The 27994-nt window shown below is 34.0% G+C and overlaps 2 protein-coding genes and 1 pseudogene across 2 annotated transcripts; all 3 read right to left on the bottom strand.

The window, feature by feature from the left end:
• Positions 1-425: 425 nt before the first annotated feature.
• Positions 426-27566, bottom strand: LOC126887269 (zinc finger protein 239-like). The gene is made up of 2 exons (XM_050654686.1): positions 25540-27566; positions 426-2518 (listed from the first exon to the last, which is right to left on the bottom strand). The coding sequence occupies exon 2, from the start codon at positions 2487-2489 to the stop codon at positions 1452-1454; it is 1038 nt and encodes a 345-aa protein (XP_050510643.1). The 5' UTR covers positions 2490-2518; positions 25540-27566; the 3' UTR covers positions 426-1451.
• LOC126886305 (zinc finger protein 239-like) lies at positions 13714-14766 on the bottom strand. The gene has a single exon (XM_050653178.1). The coding sequence runs from the start codon at positions 14764-14766 to the stop codon at positions 13714-13716; it is 1053 nt and encodes a 350-aa protein (XP_050509135.1).
• LOC126887261 (zinc finger protein 665-like) overlaps positions 20582-27994 on the bottom strand; it is an 80785-nt pseudogene continuing 73372 nt past the window's right edge.

The following is a 27994-nucleotide window of genomic DNA, read 5'->3' as shown; positions in this document are numbered from 1 at the left end:
TTTTCTATGAAAAATACAAGTCAATTTTTAAAAACAATATTTTTCTTTGATTTGTACCAGTTTTAGTAGAAATATGCTGTAAAATAATTTTGGCCGCGTAAATCCATTAAATCGACGTAGTATGTGCGACGTTTGAGGTGGAATAAATTCATTTTCTCGTGAATGGGCGACTCTGGAGATATTATTACGAATCAGGTCCATTTTTATTTTTAAATTATAATTTTTTGGCATATATATCATACTAGTGACGTCGTCCATCTGGGCGTGATGACACAATCGATGATTTTTTTTTAAATAAGAATAGGGGTCGTGTGATAACTCATTTGAAAGGTTATTCAATTCTCTATTCAATAAACATTAACATAATTATTTATACAGGGTGCCTAAAAGTTTTTTTTGAATTAAATCAATTGAGACAAAAAGAAGAATGTATATAATTTATTTAATTCGAAATACATTTTACTGTTGTCCGAAAACAGGAAAAAATATTTATTTGATAAACAAATATTGTTTTTCGCTTCAAACTGCTTCAGTAAACTGCTTAAAACAAATATCACACTTAAAAGGCTTTTCTCCAGTATTAGTCATCATATGCAATTTTAAATGACTGGTTTGAGTAAACTGCTTGGAACAAATATCACACTTATAAGGCTTTTCTCCAGTATGAGTCATCATGTGTGATTTCAAACTACTAGCTCAAGGATACTGTGTCAAACAAATATGACACGTGTAGATCTGGATTTATAGTTTGACGGTAGATGTAAACGGACTGGAAGAAGATCAATACAGAATTTTGTGTACTTTTGTTTATAAATGAACGTAAACGCATGCATGACGGAACGTAAGAGAAACGTACTGGAACGGAAGAGTTGGCGAACTTTCATCTTTTACAGTGCGTTTCTTACGTTTGACCAATCAAAAGGAAGAATTCTGCTTTCCATTTTGTAAAGTTGTTTATCAACATTTCGAATTTTGTTAATTATTTGTTACAATGGATGTTACGTTAATAATTAATAAAAAGATATCATAATAATGTAATTTCAATATTTCAGTTAAATATGAGTTGCTAATTAGCCTAATTCGGGGTTATCCACACATATACGATAAATCCAATAAACATTTTAAAGACCAAGTAATGAAACAAAATAGTTAGAAATCCCACAGCACCAAGGAGCATACCTTCGTGTATTTCATAATCCATTGTAACACGCAAAATGGATAAATATTTTAAATAATAGTATAAATAAACACAGTTTGTTTATTGTTCCTATAACTTACAGGTTATGAGGTTATGTTGAATTAAACTCTAGCTTAGCTAGTCCAGAGCCACTGTTTCTACTCTCTACTCATGCGTAAAAATTCCACTCCGTCGATTTATAAATTGACATAATAGTTACAGTCCGTTCCTTACGTCGGCGTCGCCAGCGCGTCTACGTCCACAGTCCGTCAAACTATAAATCTAGCTTTTCTCCAGTGTGTGTTCTTAAATAATGTGTTTTCAAATTAATTGCCTGAGTAAAGTGCTTCAAACAAATATCACACTTATAAGGCTTTTCTCCAGTGTGAGTCATCATATGTCGTTTCAAATGACCGGCTCTAATAAACTGCTTAAAACAAATATCACACGTATAAGGCTTTTCTCCAGTGTGTATTCTCAAGTGGTTTTTCAAAGAACCTGCCTCAATAAACTGCTTCAAACAAATTTTACACTTATAAGGCATTTCTCCAGTGTGAGTCATCATGTGTGATTTCAAACTACTGGCTTGAGTAACCTGTTTCAAACAAATATGACACTTGTAAGGCTTTTCTCCAGTGTGAGTTCTCAAATGTCTTCTCAAGTTACCTGCCTCAGTAAACTGCTTCAAACAAATATCACACTTGTAAGGACTTTCTCCAGCGTGAGTGATCATGTGTGATTTCAAACTACTGGATCGAGTAAACTGCTTAAAACAAATTTCACACTTGTAAAGCTTTTCTCCAGTGTGGGTTATCAAATGTTTTTTCAAACTATTTGCCTCAGTAAACTGCTTCAAACAAATTTCACATTTATGAGGATTGATGTGAGCCATCATATGTGATTTAAAATGAGTAGCTTTAGTAAACCGCTTTAAACAAATCTCGCACTTGTAAGGCTTTTCTCCAGTGTGAGTCATCATGTGTGATTTCAAATGACTGGTTTTAGTAAACTGCTTAAAACAAATATCACACTTGTACGGGTTTTCTATAGTGTGAGTCATCATGTGCGACTTCAAACTACTGGCTTGAGTAAACAGCTTCAAACAAATTTCACATTTGTGAGCATTTACTCCAGTATGTATTAACGAATGTTTTTTCAGATTAAATCGACGGGAAAATTGTTTTAAACAAATTGCACACGTGTATGGTATATGTCCAGCTTGAATTTTCATATTTTTACTTAATGTTCTTTCTTCAATGTATCTACCCAAACCTTCTTCCTCACGAAATGAATGTTCAGTTGTTTTCATCATTTTTATTCTGTTCTTATCGCCTGAACAACCTAAAATATAAACCAAATGTACACATTTTCGTATAAATACAAATTTATGCAGAAACTATATTATATAAAACAAGAATAAAACGTGAAAAAAGTGTAGAAGAAGTAAATGTAATAAACAAATTAAATCATTAAAGCAGACTTCCAGTGCTTATGTGGTTATTTAGATTTAAGCCTCGGTTTTTAAAATATTTAATATTTGGTACACTTCGCGTCAAAAAAAAAACTGGTACAACTCTTATAACCGAAAATCGAGTTTTTCAAGTTGTGTAAGTTGATCTTTCCAAATGTGTCATTCTAATTTCTAGGGCAACGTTGCCAGTCATCTCAATTAAGTAAGTCAATTTAATGATAGTTAATAAATCTAGACATAACTTTAAATTCTTATGTTTAATTTAAAATCGAGAAGCGTGATTGGTTTCTCGTAAATTGTACCTACTGTAAATAAAAACTCTATTGAGTTGTGGAATACTAGACTAAACACATGGGAAAAAAATTGATCTGAAATTAATACAATATGAATAACTTTTATAGTTAAGTGTGGAATTTAAATATATGTATTACAATTCGAAACTGCTGAAATATTAATATTTTGTCATAGCTCCATTATTATTAATCACTTCCTGTAATCTTCTGCACACTGAGAAATAAATTTCGTTATAAATTTTCATCTTCGTCCAAGCTTTCCCAGGTTTCTTCAATGATGGTTAATTGCTAGTGATAAAAATAATACCTATCTAAAACCTATATACATTTTTAAACGTCATTTTTTTTGTATTTAGATTTAGTGCAATTCCGTTATCTGTTATGGCAACAACGAAGTGATTCACGAACTATTGTATCCAGTCTGAACACAGGTTTACATTGGGAAAAAAAGTGTACCATTTTTTTATGACGGGAAGTGTACCAAACTTTTCGCGTCTACAAAAATTGCAGAACTTTTATTAATAACATCTTTATATTGAGGTGAAGGAAAATGTAAATAAAGAGGAGAAAAAAATTGATTTAATATCTTTATTGAAATTGTATACTGAATATGAGAGAAACAGCAAATTATTTAGAATAAATTTCACAATTATAAATAGTCGAGGAAATGAAGCATTTTGACTCGCAATTTTTTCATCCAGCATGGATTTACTTGAAATTTTCACAGGAGGTAGGGAATAGTCCAAGGATCATTTTCTATATCATGCCGCTGTACGCTAAAACTTTGGGGGTGGTTGCCACCCCATCTCGTGTGCGGGAATTATTTATTACACTTTAACCATATAATTCGATGTAAAAAGTAATTCTAAGAAAAAAATGTTTTTTACATTTTCTTCGTAAAACTAATATTTTTCGAGTTATTCGCGCTTGAAAGTAACAGTTTTTAGACTAAAAAATCGACTTTTTCACAGGGTTTTTTGAGAATACCTCGAACAATATGCATTTAATCAAAAAAACTGTAGATATGTAAATTGTATCTTTTAGTAACACAAACCAAATTCTTTTTCTGTGATATCTTTAAGACCAATACGAACCGAGATACAGCATGTTAAAAATTAGCTTTTTTCGTCAAATACATAATTTGAAATATTCAAAGCCAAATAACGGAAAAACTTTGCATTTTTCGAGAAAAACTTAAATACTATTTTTTCAAGTATACAGTTAGTCCTTTCAAAAAATAATAATAAAAGTTTCTAGCCCAAAAATTAAGCGACTTATGATCAAAAAAAGGTCGGTACCTGCTTTCCTCTATGAAAAAATCAGTGAAAACAACCACCTAACTATCCTCCTAATTAAAAATTTGTCTTCACCTTTATGTAATTCCTTTTATATTTGTATTATCAATACAACCAAGAAGTTTGACCTATCTAAAAGGCCTAATTTTAGAAAAATTGGAGTTTAAGAAAAATTATTTTTTTGCAATTTCCCATTTTTCACCTTTTACTTAAAAATGTATCCGAAAATACTGGAGATACGAAAAAAATGGCGGACTACTAAATTGTAGCTTTTTTAATAACTAAAATTCCCTTGTACATGGATTTTCATTACAGTGAACAGTTAGCGAGATATAGCTGTTTAAAACCTCTATTTACGAGCAAACACACCCTTATTCAAGCCATTTAAACCCACCCTAATTAAAAACTAAGGGATCTTACGGAATCTAGTTTACAGTCTTATAACTCTTTAAAAATCCTATGAAGTCATTTTTGAAAAAAACTTTTTATCGCCAAAAATGAAGGAGCTATGTTTATAAAACAATTTTTTTTTCGAAAAATTCGAATAGTCCGCTTATGGATAATTTTCAATGTATGTACAGTACCACAGAACCGGTTTGTATACTGGAAGATGACTAAAAAACTATTTGTATTTGTACATATTTGTAAATTCGTATTTTTGTGTAAATAAATGTTTTTGTAATTCTTTAAATCTATTTTATTTCTGTATAAATCTATTAAAATATCTACTTATAAAAACTGTAATGTCATTAAGGGTGGTTTTTAAGGGTTGAAATATTATGATATTATGTATATCCTAAAGTATAAAACAATCATTATTTAAAAAATCAAAACCAAATTTTACTCATATTAAAGTTTACAATATTTTTATATAATTTTTGACAGTAAGGGATAGTTTACACCCCTAAAAATAATCAACGCCCTTAAGCATGATACAGAATATGAAGTAGAGGGTGAGATGATCCTAATCCCAAATTTTTATGTAAATCGATGCAAGCCGAAATTATTCTTTTAGGATAAGTAAATTTTTTATATATAGCTCCAACAAGGGTGGTTTTAAGGGTTGAAATATTATGATAGTATATCTTAAAGCATAAAACAATCATTATGTAAATAATAAGAACCAAATGTTGACAATATTAAAGTTTAAAATGTTATTTTATAATTTTTTACAATTAGGGGTAGTTTTCACCCTTAAAAACCAAAAGCGTACAACGGCTCAATATAGAAAATGATCTAGAGGGTGTAATGAGCCTAATTCCAAATTTTTGTACAAATCGATGCTGGACGAAAAAATTGCGAGGTTTTGCCATTTTTTCAGCTTCATTTCCTCGACTAAAAGGCTATTTACTATTTTTGTTGGGAATAAGTCACAATTTTACTTTAAAATTAAGTTAATTTGAAGAGTACAGGAAAACAAGGAATGTCACTTTTTCGTTAATTTGGACTTTTCTCGCCATGTGGTAGCAAAAACTGAGTGATGGCTATCGATTCAAGACAATAACATAAAGAATAAAGATCAGTCTATATAAAATTTCTAAGAATTTTTATCCATTCGAAGTTTTCGAAGGAACATGATTGTCCGCACGCCACTGAACAAAAATAACGAATGTTAGCAGTTTTTTGGCGCATCATTATAGTTATTAAGGTACCAAGGATATTATAAGGATAATAACGCTCGCGGTCAATGGTGTATAGACCGAGGGCCTTCGGCCCGAGGTATATACGTTGACCGAAAGCGTTATTATTATAATACCCGTGGTGCCTTCAACGTTTAATGTCCGACTAAATTATTCTTTATATGCGAAAAATTTGAATGAATGTTGAATTAATTAGTTTTCAAATAAGTACATTTACCAGAAATAGTCGTAACGTAATTGTGGCAACCATAGTTTTACTTAAAGTTTTATTTGTCAACTTGACAGTATTTAACTCGTTATTTAAATTTAATATGCCCTAGGGCGTTATTTTTCAATAACACGCCCTTGGGCATTATATCGTACTTAACAGACTTCGAAATAATGTCATTATTTGTCAAATAATAGACCAGTCGGACATTAAATTAATAAGTTAATATAGATTCATATTATATTGAGATTATAGAATAAAAATTGCTAGAATTCTGCTAAGAATCTCACCTTAAGTACTTTTTAGGTATCATAAGAATTAAACCTTTATTAGTATTTATCTCAATATGTATAAAATGTGACATTCCTTGTTTTTCCCCTGTACTCTTCATTTGGCGTTTCGATTTCCACTTCTGAGATCGTTCTTAAAATACAAAGCATTAATAAATTACATTAAACAAACACACCAACGTATGTCTTTTCAAACGTGATGTCAAATTTACGTAAATTGATTAAAAGTATCAAACTTGTGAAGCTTATTCCCAGTGTGTTCTCAAATTTCTTGCACCAAGAAGGCCTGGCGCAAATTGAACCCAACCGAGACACAAGCTGCGCCGGCGGGACGGGCGACCTGTGTATTTATTTTTCTAGCGGAGCGCATATTAAACCCAACCGCTGGCTGTCACAAGTAGAAGTAGAGACGAGTAAAATCAGTGCGGACTTGGAACTGTTCCTTTTGATACCGGTTCTCAGCGGTACTGAGTATAAATACTGATGTATTTGATCCTTGCACTAAATTGAGTAGGCAACTTTAAATCGGTATTTCATATTGAATTTGATCACAAGCGGGCGCATAAAAACATATCTTACACCGAGTATTTTATTTCTGCCCATAATACATATTTAAAATAATATCAGAGTTATTTAATAATCCCTCTGCTACTGATCCTCATAAAATAACATTATCTACATATTTTGATTTTAAGCATAAACAAAAATGTAATATGGCGACAAGTTGAATTTGAGGTTCACGATCATACGATGTTCACAGATAATCACTCACGGTTTTAAGTAACATGAATCATTTTTAATGATAATCTGTAGATTTAAGAAATTATACATTTTTATACCTACAGAAAGGGGATATTTCTAATAAAAAATAAAATAAAATTTATTTATCTAATAACGTGTTTTTGGTATCGCCGCATATTTAGTCTACTAGTAATAAGGTTATCAGAATTTAATGACAAAGAAGTGTTTACTCGGGGTTTTGACTATACTAAAATGTTTACTTATCACAATAAATTACTTAAGAGCACACAGTAGTGATCAACAGGTAGCAACAAACGCGGTCCAAGATGGCGAAAGTTCTGTGAACTTTCAAAAGTGAGGCAACAGTGCGTCGGTAATTCGACACTGACAGTGACGTTTATACTATCAAAAACAATAATTTTTATACACATAGGCGCGAAATGTTGCCAAGTCAGTGACGTTCGATTTCTTGTTACAAAAAAATCGATTTTTAGTAGTTCCAATGTGACACAAAATCTAAGCACGGGATAAAAAATTTTATTTGAAAAAAGTGAATTTTTTGTCTTTTTCAATGGCGGTACAGGCTCCTTTTTGCAATATTCTATTTAGTTACACAGTAATTTCCACATACTAACATATTTCTGAAATTGGGCTCTGTACCGCCATTCTTTATTATATTAAAAATTAAGTGTGCCAAATATCTCGACAAAATATTCAAAATTAAAGCCACAATCTTGGAACGCGTTTGTTGCTACCTGTTGATAGCTACTGTTTCTTCTTAAGGTACCATCCGTATTCATTTCATTTCCTATTAGGGCATCAATAAGGGTATTTGGCAAAGGGCCTAGCCGGGTAAGATGATGAAAAGTGCCCCCAACTCGATTCGAATTCCATATAGGTCACCATTTAGCATATATAGTGAAACTAACTTTCTGAAATTTTTAGCCCCCTAGGTGGTCATGTGACCCACCTAGAGCCTAATTAGGCTTTTTATGTTTTTATTTTTTATCTCAACCGCATCGAGAACTAGCGAAAAACTTGAAATAAAAAAGTTGTAAGCTTTAAAAAGTTCTGTCCGATTTTTTTTTTAATTTTTGGCGGGAAATTTAAATTTTAGAACGATTTTAAAATTTTAAATGAGTATAAAAAATAACTAAGACATTCGTTTTCACGAAAAAAATATATAACGTGTATTTTTGCATAATATTTCACCTTGAATTTTTTCAAATTTTTAAAACTGGTGAAACGCACCTTTAAAAATAAAAAACCGCATTTTTTCGGTCGTTTTTTGATACAATTTTATACATATTTTTCAAAAAAGGTAATACTGTCACTAGAGTAGGTAAAAAACTGAAAAATAATTGGGGTTTGCTTAATAAAAATGTTTTGTAATGCCATCCGTTTTCAAGATACAAAAGAAGTTGAAGCGGTTGAAGAAAACAAAATTTTACACATTTTTTACGATTTTGCCGAAACTGCTGGCAACATTGTAATAAAATTTGGCGAGTTTTAAGAGGTAGTTGTGCATTTTTTGACATACAATTAAGAATTTTATATGTATCATTGGCGCGCATACGGGTAATTGTCTGAACTTTTTAAAGAAAAAAGATAGTACGCCACTGACATATTTCAATTTAACAATCCTTTTTAAATTCCTCTTTCAATTTGTGACAAAAAGTCTTTCTTCCTATTTTTTCATACGACGCGCCTTTTTTATTCAAAAAATAAAACATCTTATCCCTTACAAAGTATTCGAACTTCTATTAGTAGTTTCTACATCTACATACATAAACTCGTACATCCATTATAAAAACTATTTCGAACACTTTGGAAGCGTTAAGATATTTTATTTTTTGCAGCAAAACAGCGCCTCGGATGAAAAAATGAGAACATAGTTTTTTATCGCAAATTGAATGAGGAATTCAAAAATGATTGTTAATTTGAAATATATCAATGGCGTACTATCTTTTTTTCTTTGAAAAGTTCAGACCATTACCCCTTTTTTTATTAAGCAAACCCCAATTATTTTTCAGTTTTTTACCTACTCCTGTGACGGCGTTAGCTTTTTTGAAAAATATGTATAAACTTATATCAAAAAACGAAAAAAAAACCGAAAAATTGCGGTTTTTTATTATTAAAGGTGCGTTTCACTAATTTTAAAAATTTGAAAAAATTTAGGGTGAAACATTATGCAAAAATACACGTTATATATTTTTTTCGTGAAAACGAATGTCTTAGTTATTTTTTTATACTCATTTAAAATTTTAAAATCGTTCTAAAATTTAAATTTAAAAAAATATTTTTTTCGCACAGAACTTTTTAAATCTTACAAATTTTTTATTTAAAGTTTTTCGCTAGTTCTCGATGCGGCTGAGATAAAAAATAAAAACATAAAAAGCCTAATTAGGGGCTGTCCATTAATCATGTGAGGCTCGAAAAAGGGGGGAGGGTTCCATAAAAAATCACGAAACATCACAAGGGGAGAGGGGGTCTAGTAATAATATCACGTGTATTTATTTTTTAAGGAAAATCCCCGAAACTCAACTGAAAAGTGGCGTTACATGTATTTATTTTTTCGTCAAATGCACACAAAAATCGAAAGTGGCATTGGTGTGACTGCACGTGTGACTGATAAAAAAAATCATTTCTCATTCGAATATTATATAAACCAACAACACATTAACTTTCTTTGGTTCCACCCAAATTTCTGTAGCGACACGGTATACTTTACATGGTAATTTTTCTAAGTGCTTTATACCTACTATCTGATAAATTGGTAAAATGGTGGGAGTTATTCTGTTGTTTTGGCACTGAATATCTACGAATCTATGTAAGAATCGGAGGCACATTTCTTCTTGGATCTCAACAATAGAGTATTTGACATATTCAAACATAATATGTTTATTGTTACACAATTTTGTACAGGGTGATCAAAATATTATACTATTCTATTGACAAACTCAATATTTTAGCTCATGTATCATCAATACTTCAAAAGTATTGCTCATGCCCTACACAACTTTGTCAAGCATGATCTAGAGCAATATTTATCTTTACAAATGCACTTGGTATAAGCGCGTTCAATCGCGTTGAGAGAAGAATGGCGCCTTTCAGCCCGGAATTATCTGGACTTACACTTCCACATGATTCTTATGGAACCCATTTGGATGAACAAGGGAGAACAAAAGATCATGACCTTGAAAAAAGAACTTTTATTATCACGGTCTATCATTATATAGAATACGGTTATTGACGGTCATGGCGTCGTAGCAGAGAGCAGAGTATGTCAAGCCAGATAACATTGTCAAAAGTTTTATTCCAGATCTGTCTTCCCAGCAGTGGTATAGCAAGCATGTGTGAGAAAGTCAATATTTGCTTTAGGTATATAATATGCGGAGTTCTATAAGATTCATTCTTTCGGAACGATTCGTTATACCTCCTTACCCGATTTTGCACTCGTTCGGTGGCCTATATTATATTCCAGTGCCTCAAGAGCATGATGACAAGATCCATCATGCTCCATTTCTTCTGCGACGTTCTCTCGAAATTACTCCAACGTATGAAGGCTTCGGCAAATTGATTTATGACGTGTATTGCCCTAGCCTGCAGAAGGATCATCAGATACTTTTGAAAGGACATGTCAGCGGTGTGCACTGGACTTCTGTTCAAAGAAAAAAGCTAAAGCGCATGTGAATACTTGTCACAAGCAACTGAATCTGAGCAATAATACTCTACAGATGCACAATGTTCATCCTTCCTGCATCCTCACGAGACGATCGAACAGTAGATCGAGAGAGATTATCTGTGCGCGAAAATACATAATGACGCCGAATGGCTTGATGAAACTGATGTTGATCTTCAACAAAGCACTGTGCCAACAACTGACTTGCTAGATGCTTATCCAGTTATTGGTGTCGTGTTGAAGAAGGTCTTGCTCATTAGTGATCCGAGGATACCGTACATTAAATAATGTTTATGTATAATACATTTAGTATTTAATACTAATTTAGTACAAAAATGTTTTTCGCATTTTTTTCATTATTTTTGTCAGTCAAAAACAACCTGCAACCTTTCTGTCTACCTCTAAACGTTATTATTGTAGTCTTTAATTTTTTATAAAAAAATTTGATGATACTTATCTACCTACTATACGTGTATTTTATAGATATTAAAAAATAGATTTTTTGTAGATCCTAAAAAATACACGTGATATAGGGGGTAGGGGGGGGTAAGTCTTAAACCTCACCATGTATCACCAATGGGGAGGGGGGTTAAAAAATGCCAAAAAAAATATCACGTGATCAATGGACGGCCCCTTAGGCTCTAGGTAGGTCACATGACCACCTAGGGGGCTAAAAATTACAGAAAGTTAGTTTCACTATATATGCTAAACGGTGACCTATATGGAATTCGAATCGAGTTGGGGGCACTTTTCATCATCTTACCCGGCTAGGCCCTTTGGCTCCGAAGTTCATCCTACTACATCGATTTACTATATACATACTTATATACTACATACATATTTTGATAGTAAGTAGAGAATAGCTCAAGAAACAAAGTCTACCCTATGCCAATGTGCGCTGTTATCTTGGGGGGTGGTTCCTACCCCTTCTCGGGGGTGGAGAATTTTTTGGTTAAAATAACCACGGAAATGGCTAAGGAATCCAATTTTAAGGAAAAACTTCTAAAAATTTTTTTTGAAAACTTCTAGAATTTTTTCGAACGATTTTTTGCGAATATCTTAAAAACTATTCATCTAACGAAAAAACTATATAAAAAAACTAGTTCCTTCATAAATCTTCTAGTTATAATAGAAACAGAGATATGGTAGGTGAAAAGAGTTTGTTTTTTTTGGTGAATGCTCAAATCGGTGTATTAAATTTGAAATAAAAGAGAAACGGTCTAATTTAGGTGTATAATGCTACCAATACCTTTTGTAGTGCTTAAAAAGACCTTTAAAATAAGCAACGTTAAATTTCGATTACATTCAAACTAAGCGAGATATGCTGTGAAAAAAATTGATTTTAAGAAAGAATGAGAAGTATCATCCATCAGAATTTAAACGCATCATTTTTCTTCTACAATACTTTTTATTATAGTGTTATTTTTATGTTCAAAAAGTGGGACAGGTTTAAAATGAACGGTTTTTGAAAAAAATAAGACTAATTTATAGATCGCATTTTTAAATTTTCTTAAAAATCTTCCTTTTTCTCCATGTAACTCGAAAATGATGAGATACGAAAAAAAGACACCTCACAAAAATGTGGGGTTTTGTTAGATAAAAATTTTGTTTTTGTTTTTCATTATTGTATCTCTATCTATTATCATTTTCAAGTTACATGTAGAAAAAGGAAGATTTTTAAGAAAGTTTAAAAATGCGTTCTATAAATTAATCTGATTTTTTTTAAAAACCATTTATTTTAAACCCGTCCAACTTTTTGAACATAGAAATAATACTACATATAATCAAAGGTATTGTAGAAGTAAAATGATAAATTTAAAATTCTGGTGCATGAGGGGTTAAATATACTTCTCATTTTTTCTTCAAATACATTAGTCATAAACTTTTTTGCAGCATATCTCGCTTTGTTTGAATGTAATCTACCTTCAACATTTTAAAGGTCTTTTCAAGCACGACAATATGTATTGGCAGCATTATACACCTAAAATCGACCGTTTCTCTGTTATTTTAAGTTGAATACACCGATTTGAGCATTCACCAAAAAAAAAAAACTCTTTTCACCTACCATATCTCTTTTTCTATTATAACTAGATTTATGAAGGATCTAGTTTCTTTGTATTTTTATAAGCTACAAAAATGTTTTATATAATTTTTTTAGTCAGATGCATAGTTTGTAAGATATTCGCAAAAAACCGTTCGAAAAGGTGTTAGGTTTCAATGAAAATGACCAAGTTTCAACCACGAACATCTCAAAAGGTATTGAGTTTTCAAAAAAAAATTGTAAAACAGGTTTTGCTAAGAATTAGGTTCTCTAGCCACTACCGTTTTTACTTTAACCAAGAAATTTTCCACCCCCGAGAAGGGGTGGAAACCACCCCCAAGATAAAAGCGCACATCGGCATAGGGTAGACTTTGAATTAGGAGATAAGTAGAGGCTAGGCCCAAAATTTCATTAAAATCCATGCAGTAGGATAGAATTCGGAGGTAATATCCTATTCTTGCTCCCATTGACAGGCGTACATACTTTCAATTTCGTCCTCATATAGCCCTCGTGGTTGGTATTATACCCAGGGATAATCCCGAACGAGTTAAATTAGTTTCTATATGCCCACCTCGCAAACAAAAACACGTAAAAATAAGCAACTGGCAGTGAGTCACGGGCCACGAAAACTGTACGCCGATGGCAAACGTTCCCAAGTGAGACCTACGAGTGCATGCACTAATCGCAGGGTGGGTTCAATTTGCGGTATCTCGTTTACAAGCGTGTTTCACAAAACTGTCCACGCATATCGTCGACGCAGGTTGTTTCTCGCTTTAAGTTCAATTTGCGCCAGGGCTGAACTGTTTCACACAAATTTCACATCTGCGAGGCTTTTTCCAGTGTAAGTCATCATGTGTGACTTCAAATTACTGCATTTAGTAAACTGCTTCAAACTGCTCTCCAGTGTGTGTTCTTAAATAATGTGTTTTCAAATGAATTGCCTGAGTAAACTGCTTCAAACAAATATCACACTTATAGGGCTTTTGTCCAGTGTGAGTCATCATATGTGATTTCAAATTACCGGCTTGAGTAAATTGCTTAAGACAAATCTCGCACTTGTAAGGCTTTTCTCCAGTGTGTATTCTCAAGTGTTTTTTCAAAGCACTTGCCTCAGTAAACTGCTTCAAACAAATTTTACACTTATAAGACTTTTCTCCAGCGTGAGTCATCATGTGTGATTTTAAACTACAGGCTTGAGTAAACTGTTTCAAACAAATATGACACTTGTAATACTTTTCTCCAGTGTGTACTCTCAAATGTGCTTTCAGATTACTTGCCTGAGTAAAGTGCTTCAAACAAATATCACACCTATAAGGCTTTTGTCCAGTGTGAGTCATCATATGTGGTTTCAAATGACTAGTCTGAGTAAATTGCTTAAGACAAATCTCGCACTTGTAAGGCTTTTTTCCAGTGTGAGTCATCATATGTATTTTCAGACGACTTGGTACAATAAACTGTTTCAAACAAATTTCACATTTATGAGGTTTTTCTCCAGCGTGAGTCATCATATGCAATTTTAAATGACCGGCTTGAATAAACGGCTTTAGACAAATCTCGCATTTATAGCGCTTTTCTTCAGTGTGAGTCATCACGTGTAATTTTAAACTGCTTACTCGAGGAAACTGCTTAAGACAAATCTCGCACTTATAAAGCTTTTCTCCAGTGTGAATCACTATATGTGATTTCAGAGCACTTGGTGCAGTAAACTGTTTCAAACAAGTATCACACTTATAAGGCTTTTCTCCAGTGTGAGTCACCATATGTGATTTCAGAGTACATGCTGCAGTAAATGGTGTTAAAAAAATTGCACATGTGTATGGTTCATTTTCAGCTTGAACTTTCATATTTTTACTTAATGTTCTTTCTTCAATGTTACTACCCAAATCTTCTTCTTCATGAGATGAATGTTCAGGTGTTTTCTTCCTCATTTTTATTCTGTTCTTATTGCCTGAACCACCTAAAATATAAACCAAATGTACACATTTTAGTATAAAGATAAATTTATGCAGGAACTATATTATATAAAACAAGAATAAAACGTGACAAAAGTGTAGAAGAAATAAATGTAATAAACAAACTAAATCATTAAAGCAAACTTCCAGTGTGTGGTTATTTAGATTTGAGCTTCGGTTTTTTAAAATAATTGTAATATTAAAATGTAAAACTGTAATATTAAAATGATTTATGGAAATCGCCATTTATTTTCAATTCATATGAAAAAACAGCTTTGTGAAACACTTGTATTATCATTATTTAATTACGCGGATGTATTGTATGGACCAAATTTAACTCTAGTATATAAAAATAAGATCCAAAAAGTTCAAAATTCGTGTCTTCGTTTAATTTTTGGTATAAGAAAGTGACAAAGAGTATTGCATAAATTAAAAGAAATTAAATGGCTAAATATGGAGAATAGAAGAAAACATCATTTTCTCACTCTTTGTCATAAAGTAATTGTAAATAAAAAACCATCTTACCTACATCGCAAAATAAAATATCGCTCTGATGTTCATAATATAAATATAAGAAATAGGGGATTGTTGACTATTCCTCCTTTTTCAAGTGAGCTTTATCGACGCTCTTATAGTTATCAAATCAGCAGTTTATACAATAAAATTCCATCTACATTAAAAACATGTAACATACCAAAATTTAAATTCTTGCTTAAACGCCATCTCTTAAACATTTAGAATTAAGGTGCCGTGATTTTTTTTCTCTTTCTCATAGTAATCAAAAAGTAAGTGGGTCCGTCTTCCTTGTGAGATGCATTTTTTACTATCTTACTGTTCAATATTATATTCTTTACTACTACTTAGTTAGAGCCATAAAATTACTATTACATTGGGGTTAAGTGGAAGAATATTTTTGTTGTGTCTTAGAACACAGCAAAAATAAACTTCGCTCTCTACTTTAGAGAATGTACAGTTTATTATACTTATTATTTTTTGGAAATAAAGTCGGTTTATAATCATGTTATTTCTAATCCGCAGGATATACCAAAGTCGGTTTATTATTATCCAGATTTAGCCATACGGCTCACACTCCCTCTAAGGGGAAATTTGACTCATCCCAGATAGCTACGGTATCAAAAGGATTGAGCTCTGATGGGACTCTTTCCGTGTTATCGAGCCCTAGGTGATTTGGTATTATTATTATAATCAGATTTAGCCAAACGGCTCACACTCCCTCTAAGGGGAAATTTGACTCATCCCAGATACCTACGGTATCAAAAGGATTGAGCTCTGGTGGGACTCTTTCCGTGTTATCGAGCCCTAGGTGACTTGGTATGCAGGTGTATCTCCCAAAAATTTTCGTACACATCTGGCCGTTGCGAGTAGAACTGCTTTCTGCATGGTCTTATAAAGATGTTCATTAAGACCCAGCTTTGTTATGCTTTCGAGGAGGGTCTTCGGAATGACTCCAGTAGTAGACATAATAATCGGTATCGTCTGGGTACTTTGCATTCTCCATTATCTCCGTATTTGAATTTCCAGATCTCTGTACTTGGCGATCTTTTCAGTAAATTTAGTACGTAGATTATTGTTGTTAGGAATCGCCACATCAATGAGGGTGGTTTGTCTCGTTAATTTATTGACTAATACGAGATCTGGTCTATTATGCGCCACTGTTTGGTCTGTGAGCACAGTGCGGTCCCAGTATAGCTTGTAGTTGCCATCCTCAAGCATACTCTCAGGGAAGTATTGATAATATGGGAGATGGTCGGTTTGGAGAAGTCCCAGCTTGATAGCTATCTCCTGATGAAGGATTTTTCCCACTGCGTCATGTCGTTCCTTGTACTCAGTTGCAGCAAATGCCTGGCAGCACCCTGTAAGATGTTGGATGGTTTCTTGGGCTTGACATCCATATCGGCATCTGTCGTTTTGAACTTGAGGGTCTTTGATGATATATTTCAGGTAATTTCTGGTTGGTATAACCTGATCCTGAATGGCCAATAATGAACCCTCCGTTTCAGGGAACATCTTTCCTGATGTCAACCAGTAGGTCGACGCTATATTGTCGACATAATCTTGCCTGACCTCATTGGGATGTCGCCCGTGCAGAGGTTTACCCATCCAAGCGCGCACTTTTTCGTCAGTGAGGTGGTTTATGCGCAGTTCTGCTTCCCTCAGTTTTATCGGTGTTGTGTCATCTACTGCGCAGATAGCGCGATGTAGAGTAGATGTTTCAACCTGCATCTGAAAATAAGATCTTAAATTAGGAATTTGTTTGTCTAATTGCTCACCTATATCCACAAGTCCTCTTCCTCCTAAATTCCGTGGTAATGTCGTTCTCTCTACTGCACTTTTTGGATGGTGTTTTTGTGCCTTTGTGAGGTGCGTTCTTACTTTTCGCTGAAGATTTTCTATGTCCGTTTTTGTCCACTTAACAATGCCAAATGAATAATGAAATTTCTACTATTAAGGTGTGAGCGAAGCAGCTGTTTTACAGTATTCGATGAAGATTTTCTATGTCCGTTTTTGTCCACTTAACAATGCCAAATGAATAATGAAATTTCTACTATTAAGGTGTGAGCGAAGCAGCTGTTTTACAGTATTCGATGTTATTTTCACCAGGTATTTGAAGGTGAATTCGAGTCTTCCACTCCGTCATTATATGCTCTAAAAAGGTCACTATATTATCATCTACTTTATATATTCTCAATATATCTATAAGCCATTCATGCGGCACTGAATCAAAGGCCTTCTTGTAATCAATGAAGGCAGTAAAAAGATTCCTCTTTTTGGAATATGCCTGGTTAGAAATAACTGAGTCGATGATGAGTTGTTCTTTGCAACCCATGGAACCCTTAGCGCATCCTTTCTGTTGAGGCTCTATGATATTGTTCAGAGCACAGTGTTGGTAGATACGCCGGGCTACACAGGATGTGACCAATTTATACAAAGTTGGAAGACAAGTAATTGGGCGGTATTTGGCTGGATCTTGGGTGTTATTTTGATCCTTCGGAATTAAATAAGTGGTTCCCTGAGTTAGGAATGATGGTATATCCTGCGGATTAGAAATAACATGATTAATTAGCGTTGATAAGCATTCATGAACACTCCAAAACTTCTCGAGCCAAAAGTTTTGAACTCCGTCTGGTCCAGGAGATTTCCAGTTATGAAGCTCTTTGATGGTATTTGAGACTTCTTCAGTAGTGAAGGGTTCGTAAAGGATGGTAATGTAGTGTTGGCAGTTCTGTGTCGTATCTTCTATCCATCCAGCATTGTTGTTAAGAGCAGCTGGCGTGGAAAGTTGATTTCCCCAAAACTCATGAATTTCTTCTTGGCTTGGGTAAGTCTTATCGACACGTTCTACAGTGGAATTGAGTTTTCGATAGAACGCCTTTTCAGAACTTTCAAAAAGAGCATTGTCGCTTTTGCGGTTGTTACTAACTTTGTACCTCCTTAGTCGTCCTGAATAAACGGAGAGCTTTTGTTTTAATGTATCCAGACACTGATAGGCTGTGTTGTTTTCTGGATCATATCTTGAGTGTCTTGCGGTAGTCAACACTATTTCTTCAGCTTTTCTACTTGTTACACCTCGTATGTATTCTGTGACTATACCAATATCCCTACGTAATAATTCGATCTTTCCGAGCAGTCTTTTTTCCCAGGGTGCAATTCTGTTACCAGTTCTTTCGTTATTAGTAACCCGTCGTGTTCTGATCTTAACGCCCATTACATTAGCAATTGCTGTTGCTGCACAGTAGATTAGCATATGCAAATATTCTAACGTATGAGCTTCTACGACATAGTTGGGTAGGACTTCAGTGTTCACAATTTGTAACAGCGCACCTAGTTTCTTACAAGAGTTTATTCGTGGTAGCGGTGGTCTGCTAAGTGGGTTTGTTCCATTAAACTCTTGTACGGCACGAGCCATTTCGTTTGCTAGACTATCGCGCAACTCGTTGTTTTCCTGCTGTGTATTATCAGGTTGAGTTTCTGGCATGGGAATTTCAGGAGTCTGCTCATCGAGGATTTCATTAGGGACTTGATCTAAAACTTGTTCTTGGTTATTAATCTCCCGTTCGACTTCGCTTTTGATCGAATTGCGTCTAGTCTCTGGGATAAGGTTGTTCCTTATGATTACCCGGTATTGATCTGATACTCTTTGCTCCGATACTTGAATATCTGGGTACGTCCTACAAAATTCGGCATACAGCTGTTGTCGGTAGCCGATTGTTTCTTGACCGAGGTTTGTCACCTTGTAATAGAAGCGCAAAATGTTTTCATTAATGGTCACAGTCCATTTCATGCGCTGCCTCAGTCGTCCCGCTTGAGTGAGCGCCGGCTGATGATCCAGCGCAGCACCTTCGGCGGGTGGAGCTCTAGTTGTTGTTTGGCTCGCTTGTGGTTGTAGTTGGGCTGTAGCTGATTGTATGACAGGGGCCCGCCTCCTCAACACCCTGCCACCGACGTCCCGCATGCTGTCACGTCCAGCACCGGCTCCAGACGTGCCCTGGCGATCCCCAGGCAGCGATCCTAAACATAAATTATTTATCTCCATTCTCATGGGTGTGCATTTTATACCTACTGCCAGGTGTCAGTTTTTGTTCCACGGCAAGTATCCCTGCTACTCTCTGGGTATTGGCGCTACGAATACCCAGAAAGCATCCCCCATTCGCAGAAGGCCGCGCCTGATAGAAGAACTGACAAAAAACTCTCACAGGAGAGACCTATTATTATTATTATGTATTTGATCCTTGTACTAAATCGAGTAGGCAACTTTAATATCGGTATTTCCGTACTTGTAACGTTTTAAAAAACGGCGGATCCAGGAACCTTGCAAGGTGGGGGCAATGAAATAAAAATTTTCTCGTGACTGGCGTAAGCAGGATTCTTTTTCGGGATGAGCTGTTATTTTCTTATTCTTCATGTACCATGTCCTTTCAGAACGTTGGTTACCATCATAGATATCTTAATGAAGTTCTTCTTCGTCCTGGACTGCGTTTGCCTGCTATTTTCACTTGAATAATATTTTGTAGCATTCTATATTTGGGACCTCTCATTAAATGTCAGAAATAATCCAGCTATCTCTTCTTGATGCTTTTTATAATCGCAGTAGTCTTGCTGAGACATTCTAGTATTGTGGAGTTTGGTATCTTCTCCCTCCAATAAACTCTTAAAATTCTTCTATTGCACCACATTTCGAGAGCCTCAAGGCGATTTAGATCGATTTTATTCACAATAAAAGACTCGACACCATACAGTAAGACCGAGAGCACATAGCAGCGAAGTAGTCGGATCCTTAATACCAATTTTAGGTCTCTGTTACATAATACTTTGGACATCCTTCTAAAAGCGGCTCTTAGTCGGGGTGTTTTATTAAATGATCAAATTACCATAACATAGCACCGACAATCACTATTTTAATATAACTATAAACAGATAACAGATTGTTAATAATAACAATAAACAAATTTATTGTGGGACTTTTTCATTTATTGCGTTCCAAAGACTATTAATAATTTTCGATTCCAAGGAATTCTGCCATATTTATGTTTCAGTTATTTAGTTATCAACAGGGCACAAAATTCACTATTTATGTTCAATAGTAATCTCTTTCTTAAAAACAGTGTCAGTATCATACCAGGCGAGGTCTGAAGGAGGGGGCAATTGATTCCATTGATCCCCCTTTGGATCCGCGCCTGGTTTTAAATACCTAACACCTCCCTAGTACTCATAGCAGCATGACTTTCGAAAACATTGAATTTGATCATAAGGGGGGGCATAAAAACATATCTTACACTGAGTGTTTTATTTCTGCACATAATACATATTTAAAATAATATCAGTTATTTAATAATCCCTCCGCTACTGATCCTCACAAAATAACATTATCTATAGTCGGAAAAATGAAAGAATACCCATGAACGATCATATCAAGCACATATTTTGGATTTGCTGCCTTTTTCAATAAATAACAAACGAGAGAGATAGATTATTAAGTGTTGTCTACAAAGCAAAAACGTTATCCAAGACATACGCAGTTACATATTTATAATTGACAGAGTGAGACGGCGATACAATTGTTCAACGTAGTTATATTAATTTAGTAGAAAATTTAAACTCACACTTGACTATTTCTGTACTTCTAATGTCATTCTTAGAAAAACACTCAAAATGAGTAGATATAATGATTGTTTAAACTACTATTCGAGTAATCGTGCTTGTCAACTATAATCTGACTGATTCGATTTCTGTCACTTTGACAGTGAAACTGGGTTGGGTTCGGTAGAGTTTATAAATTTTAATAATCAGTCGTATTTACTTGAATTAATTCAGTTCTTTTAAGAGCTATTTTGATATTATATTGTATTTTTGGTTTGGTAAGTATTTATTTAATTAAAATACGTCAATAAAATTTGTAAGTAATCATCTGTCAATATGGTTAACTTCTGTCTATGAGTTCGGCAAACGTGTACATATTACTTTTCAATCATAGTGTATGAAATTACAGATTAGTATATTTTTTCGAATGTACATTTATTTGCAGATAATGTCTGGAAAATGATCTGGATACCTAATGATCTGAATTCATTAAGTTTATTTTCATTTTAATCACTTAATGCAGCTGACATAAACGACATTTTTTAAATTCCTGTTACTATTTATGTCCACTGGCAACTTTAACATGGAGAAATTCATAATATGGTTCTTTTCATGAGCATTTTTCAGTGCGTCACAAATGATAGAAAAAAGGTTAGTCCGTGATAAATACACATTTATGACATTTATTCTAACATGACATTTTAGTTAAATCTGACAGTTGTCACATTTTATTTGCAATTTGGCATACAAACAAATCAATTGTGTTTATTGCTTTTATAAAATGGTATTTTCTTTGATTTGTATAGTCTTATAAATTTTTTTCATATAGAATAATATATTATTTAATATTATATTATTAGCGCCATCTATTGACAACAAGATTAAATGTTATAATGTCACCGACGAAATGTAATCTGCGACGTGCGTTTTTCTCTGTCACATACTTACTGCGTTAGAGAGAAATCGAAAAACTGTGACGCACTGAAAAATGCTCATGAAAAGAACCATACTATATCTGCTTACTCATTATTTTTGTATTATTAATCTATATCAAATAATTAATTACGGTAGTAATAGTAACATTTATCACCAATAAATATATATTATCAGAAAATGAATAACATCACAAAAACTTTTTGACACATTCTTACGTAGCAAAAAATCGTATGGTGGGGTAGTAGTCACATCCGTTTATTTTCAGTATTAACTTAGTTTAGACTTTCTTTTAACTAATAGAAATTTTTGATTTGATTCGTATGCATATCATCGATGACGCATGGGTATTCTTTCATTTTTCCGACTGTACATATTTTGATTTTAAGCATAAACACAAATATAATATGGCGACAAGTTGAATTTGAGGGTAATACTACGATCTTCACAGATAATCACTCAAATAATTTTTTAGTGATAATCTGTAGATTTAAGATATTGGAAAGGGGATATTTCTAATAAACAATAAACTAAAATTTATTTTTCTAATAATGTGTTCTTGTAAAGGCATAACTTTGATTATTAATTTGATATCGCCGCTTATTTAGACTACTAGTAATAAAGTTATCAGAATTTAATGACACAGCAGTGTTTACTCGGGGTTTTGACTATACTAAACTATACTAATATTTTTATTTATCACAATAAATTACTTAAGGTAATTACCATCCGTATTTACTTCATTTTCTATTTTCTCCCATACTTTGTCTTTAAATTTCGTCCTCGTGGTTGGTATTATATCCAGGGATGATCCCGAATGAGTTAAATTAGTTTCTATATGCCCATCTCTCAAACAAAAACACGTAAAAATAAACAACTGTTTATTTTAAATAAACAACTGTTAAAAATAAACAAACGTTCCCAAGTGAGACCTGCGAGAGCATGCACTGATCGCAGTGTGGGTCCAATTTGCGGTATCTAGTTTACAAGCGTGTTTCACAAAACTGTCCACGCATATCGTCGACGCAGATTGATTCTCGCTGTTCAATTTGCGCTAGGGCTAACTATTTCACACAAATTTCACATCTGCGAGGCTTTTTCCAGTGTGAGTCATCATGTGTGACTTCAAATTACTGGAATGAGTAAACTGCTTCAAACAAATATCACACTTATGAGGCTTTTCTCCAGTGTGAGTCATCATGTGTGATTTTAAACTACTGGCTTGAGTAAACTGTTTCAAACAAATATGACACTTGTAAGGCTTTTCTCCAGTGTGAGTCATCATGTGTGATTTTAAACTACTGGCTTGAGTAAACTGTTTCAAACAAATATGACACTTGTAAGGCTTTTCTCCAGTGTGAGTCATCATGTGTGATTTCAAATTACCGGCTTGAGCAAACTGTTTAAAACAAATATCACATTTGTGAGCACTTACTCCGGTGTGAGCCATAATATGTGATTTCAAACTACTGGCTTCAGTAAACTGCTTCAAACAAATATCACACTTATAAGGCTTCTCTCCAGTGTGAGTCATCATGTGTGACTTCAAAATATTGGCATGAGTAAACTTGTTAAGACAAATCTCGCACTTATAAGGCCTTTCTCCAGTGTGTATTCTTAAGTGTCTTTTCAAAGAACTTCCCTTAGTAAACTGATTCAAACAAATTTTACACTTGTACGGCTTTTCTCCAGTATGAGTCATCATGTGTGGTTTTAAATTACTGGCTTGAGTAAACTGTTTAAAACAAATTTCACATTTGTAAGGCTTATCTCCAGTGTGAGTCATCATGTGTGATTTTAAACTACTGGCTTGAGTAAACTGGTTAAGACAAATCTAGCACTTATAAGGCTTTTCTCCAGTGTGTACTCTCAAGTGTCTTTTCAAAGCACTTGCCTCAGTAAACTGCTTAAAACAAATTTTACACTTATAAGGCTTTTCTCCAGTGTGATTCATCATGTGTGATTTTAAACTATTGGCTTGAGTAAACTGTTTCAAACAAATATGACACTTGTAAGGCTTTTCTCCAGTGTGAGTCATCATGTGTGATTTCAAATTAGTAGCATGAGTAAACTGCTTAAGACAAATTTCACATTTGTAAGACTTCTCTCCAGTGTGAGCCATAATATGTGATTTCAAACTACTGGCTATAGTAAACTGCTTCAAACAAATATCCCACTTATAAGGCTTCTCTCCAGTGTGAGTCATCATGTGTGACTTCAAACTATTGGCTTGAGTAAACTTGTTAAGACAAATCTCGCACTTATAAGGCATTTCTCCAGTGTGTATTCTTAAGTGTATTTTCAAAGAACTTCCCTCAGTAAACTGCTTCAAACAAATTTTACACTTGTACGGCTTTTCTCCAGTATGAGTCCTCATGTGTGGTTTTAAACTACTGGCTTGAGTAAACTGTTTAAAACAAATTTCACATTTGTAAGGCTTATCTCCAGTGTGAGTCATTATATGTGATTTCAAATGACCAGAGTGAGTAAACTGCTTAAAACAAATTTGGCACTTATAAGGATTTTCTTGAGTGTGTATTCTTAAGTGTTTTTTCAAAGCACGTGCCTCAATAAACTGCTTCAAACAAATTTTACACTTGTAAGGCTTTTCTCCAGTATGAGTCATCATGTGTGATTTCAAACTACTGGCTTGAGTTAACTGCTTAAAACAAATATCACACTTATACGGACTTTCTCCTGTGTGAGTCATCATATGTGATTTCAAATTACTAGCTTGAGTAAACTGCTTAAAACAAATTTTGCACTTGTAAGGCTTTTCTCCAGTGTGTATTCTCGAGTGTCTATTCAAAGCACTTGCCGCAGTAAACTGCTTCAAACAAATTTCACATCTGTGAAGATTTACTAAAGCGTGAGTCATGATATGTGATTTAAAATGACCGGCTTGAGTAAATGGCTTAAGACAAATCTCGCACTTGTAAGGATTTTCTCCAGTGTGAGTCATCATATGTAATTTCAGAGTACATGCTGCTGTAAATTGTTTTAAACAAATTGCACATTTGTAAGGTCCACTTCCAGTTTGAACTTTCATGTTTTTGCTTAATGTTCTTTCTTCAATGCTACTACCCAAATCTTCTTCTTCATGAGATGAATGTTCAGGTGTTTTCATAATTTTTATTCTGGTGTTATTCACCGAACAACCTAAAATATAAACCAAATGTACACATTTTGGTATACAGACAAATTTATGCAGTAACTACACTAATCACAAAAAGTATCGCGTAATTTTTAAAACAGAAAAAAATCTTAATTTTTTTTTGAATTTTTAGCAGATGTTATAGCAATGACATGTACTCGGATATCTATCGTCTCCTTTAGGTGTCTACAAACCAGAGCTGGGTAGTATCCGGATACTTCTGTATCCGGATACAATATCCGGAAACTTTTTATGTATCCGAAAGCTGTATCCGGATACTTTTTAAATTTTGTATGCGGTATCCGTATCCGTGATCAAATTTTAAAGTATCCGTCATCCGGATACTTTTTTTGATATTCGGATACTTTTAAATATTTATCAAGTGGACAACAGCTGTACTATTAATTATACACAGAATGAACAGGGTTCCAGCATCAATAATAAAACTTCAAAAGTACAGTTGGAGTTGCTAAGATATTTGGAGGACAAAAGAACCAATTTGAACATCTTAAATGAATACCCAATCTTAAAAAGGGTGTCAATAAAGTACAACACATGCTTACCTTCGTCAGCACCAGTTGAAAGACTTTTTTCTTTTGCAACTATGATGGATACGCCTAAAAGAAAAGCTTTAAGCGATGAACACTTTTGAGGTATTGGTACTTTCAAAGGCACTTCACTTCTGACTTCGTCAGCAATTGGAATACTTTCTGTATTAGTACGTTTTTATTTTAATTTAATGTTTCCTTATAAGTTTATGTTCTAGTTTTATTATTCATAAGCAATAAACAATTTTTTGAGTACTTTCTGATTTCTTTCTCACTTTGTCCATCATTTAATGTATTTTTATTATTATATATTACATTAAAAATACATGCATATCACATAGTTCTAATACTAATAATTTATGTCCTTAAAAAAAGTATCCTAGGAAGTACCCGAAAAAAACATCCGGATACTATCCGAATACATTTTTAAATGAAAGTATTCGTACTTTTTTAAAAAGTATCCGGATACATTTTGAGTATCCGTATCCGGTAACCGGATACTTTTTTTCAGTATCCGACCCAACTCTGCTACAAACCCATAACATTTCAAGTTGAAGCGTGTTTTTGCCGAAAAAAAAAAACAATAAACAAAATGATGTCAAAGAAGAATATCTATTTTGTACAGTTGTGTTCGAGAATTTGATCTGTGCACTATGTCTGCTTGAGTTTTCAAAGAGGAAGTGCGGTTTTTTACAAAAAATGAGTAAAATAACGTCAGAACAAGCAGTCCAAATTGTAGCTTTAATTTGAGATGGACGGTTGCGGCGATATCTATGTGAATCCACCAATCCAGTATTTTAAGTACTTTAAGAAGGTATAGAGAAGGTGGAGGATACACAAGAAGACCAGTTCCAAGACTTCCCTGGTTCACGAACCCAGCAGATAAACGCTATTTACATCTTAAGACTTTGCGTACACATCATATTATAGCTAGACAACTGCAAAATGAGCTTTCCATAGCCTGTGGCTCGTAATGTTCGGTTCGTAAAGTGCCAATTTGGTTATAAACAGATTAAGGGAATTTGGAATCAGAGCCAGAATGGCTGCTGCTTCTCTACTGTTAACGAGTCCACACCGTATAACACGTTTAAGTTTTGAACCAGAACATGTCGATTGGGATATTAACGACTGGGCTAATATTCTTTTTATTGATGAGGTCAAGACTTGCACTTTGTGGATCCGACAGTGCAGTGTCTGTCGGATCCACAAAGGATCTTGACTCATCAGTAAAAAGAATACTAGTCCAGTCGATAATATCACAGGTAAAAGGCCAAATAATTAAAGCCAGTAGAACGGCTGGATGCCTAAACGACACAATTTGGAAAAACAAACACCTATGAGTGGAAACAAAGGCCCGAATAACGGCCGAAACAAGACCAGATACAAGCAAAACACGAAGACCTCTGGAAACAAACGAAATGAAGATCTTAAGAAGGATTGCTGGAAAAGGACTACAGGATAGGGTAAGAAGTGAGGAAATCAGATGCATATGTGGTGTAGACAATATAAATATCTGGGAAAAGAACAGAAAAGAAGAGTGGAATCAACACATAAGCAGGATGTCTGAATCAAGAATTGTAAGAATAGCCAGGGACAAGTCACCGTTAGGCAGAAGTATGGGACGCCCAAGGAAAAGATGGAATGACAATTTAGGGACAGAATGAAAGGCACCGTTGAAGAAAAACAGGCAGTACTGCCTATATAAAAGAAAAAGAATAAACTGTTTCACACAAATATCACATCTGTGAGGCTTATCCAGTGTGAGTCATCATGTGTGATTTCAAAAGGTCGGCTCCAGTAAGCTGCTTAAAACAAATTTTGCACTTGCAAGGCTTTTCTCCAGTGTGTATTCTCAAGTGTCTTTTCAAAGTACTTGCCGCAGTAAACTGCTTCATACAAATTTCACATCTGAAAATGTACTCCAGTGTGAGTCAAGATATGTGATTTAAAATGACCGGCTTGAGTAAATTGCTTAAGACAAATTTTGCACTTGTAAGGCTGTAAGCTCCAGTGTGAGTCATCATATCTGATTTCAGAGCACTTGCCGCAGTAAACTGTTACAAACAAATTTCACATCTGTGAGGATTTATCCCAGTGTGAGTCATGATTTGTGATTTAAAAGGACCGGCTTGAGACATTGAGAAATTGCTTAAGACGAATCTCGCACTTGTAAGGATTTATTTTCTCCAGAGTGAATCCTCATATGTGATTTTAAATGACTGGTTTTATTAAACTGCTTAGAACAAATATCACACTTATAAGGCTTTTCTCCAGTATGAGTCATCATGTGTGATTTTAAACTACTGGCTTGAGTAAACTGGTTAAGACAAATCTCGCACTTATAAGGCTTTTCTCCAGTGTGTATTCTCAAGTGTCTTTTCAAAGCACTTGCCTCAGTAAACTGCTTCAAACAAATTTTACACTTATAAGGCTTTTCTCCAGTGTGATTCATCATGTGTGATTTTAAACT

The sequence above is a fragment of the Diabrotica virgifera genome, chromosome 6, assembly GCF_917563875.1.
Source record: "Diabrotica virgifera virgifera chromosome 6, PGI_DIABVI_V3a".
In the NCBI taxonomy this organism is placed as follows: domain Eukaryota; kingdom Metazoa; phylum Arthropoda; class Insecta; order Coleoptera; family Chrysomelidae; genus Diabrotica; species Diabrotica virgifera.
Note: the sequence above shows the minus strand (reverse complement) of the source record. Positions and strands in the feature narration are given on the sequence as shown.

What these genes read in the sequence shown, in the direction of transcription:
- LOC126887269 (XM_050654686.1), bottom strand. Translation starts at nt 2,489, where the DNA reads ATGATGAAAACAACTGAACATTCATTTCGTGAGGAAGAAGGTTTGGGT.
- LOC126886305 (XM_050653178.1), bottom strand. Translation starts at nt 14,766, where the DNA reads ATGAGGAAGAAAACACCTGAACATTCATCTCATGAAGAAGAAGATTTG.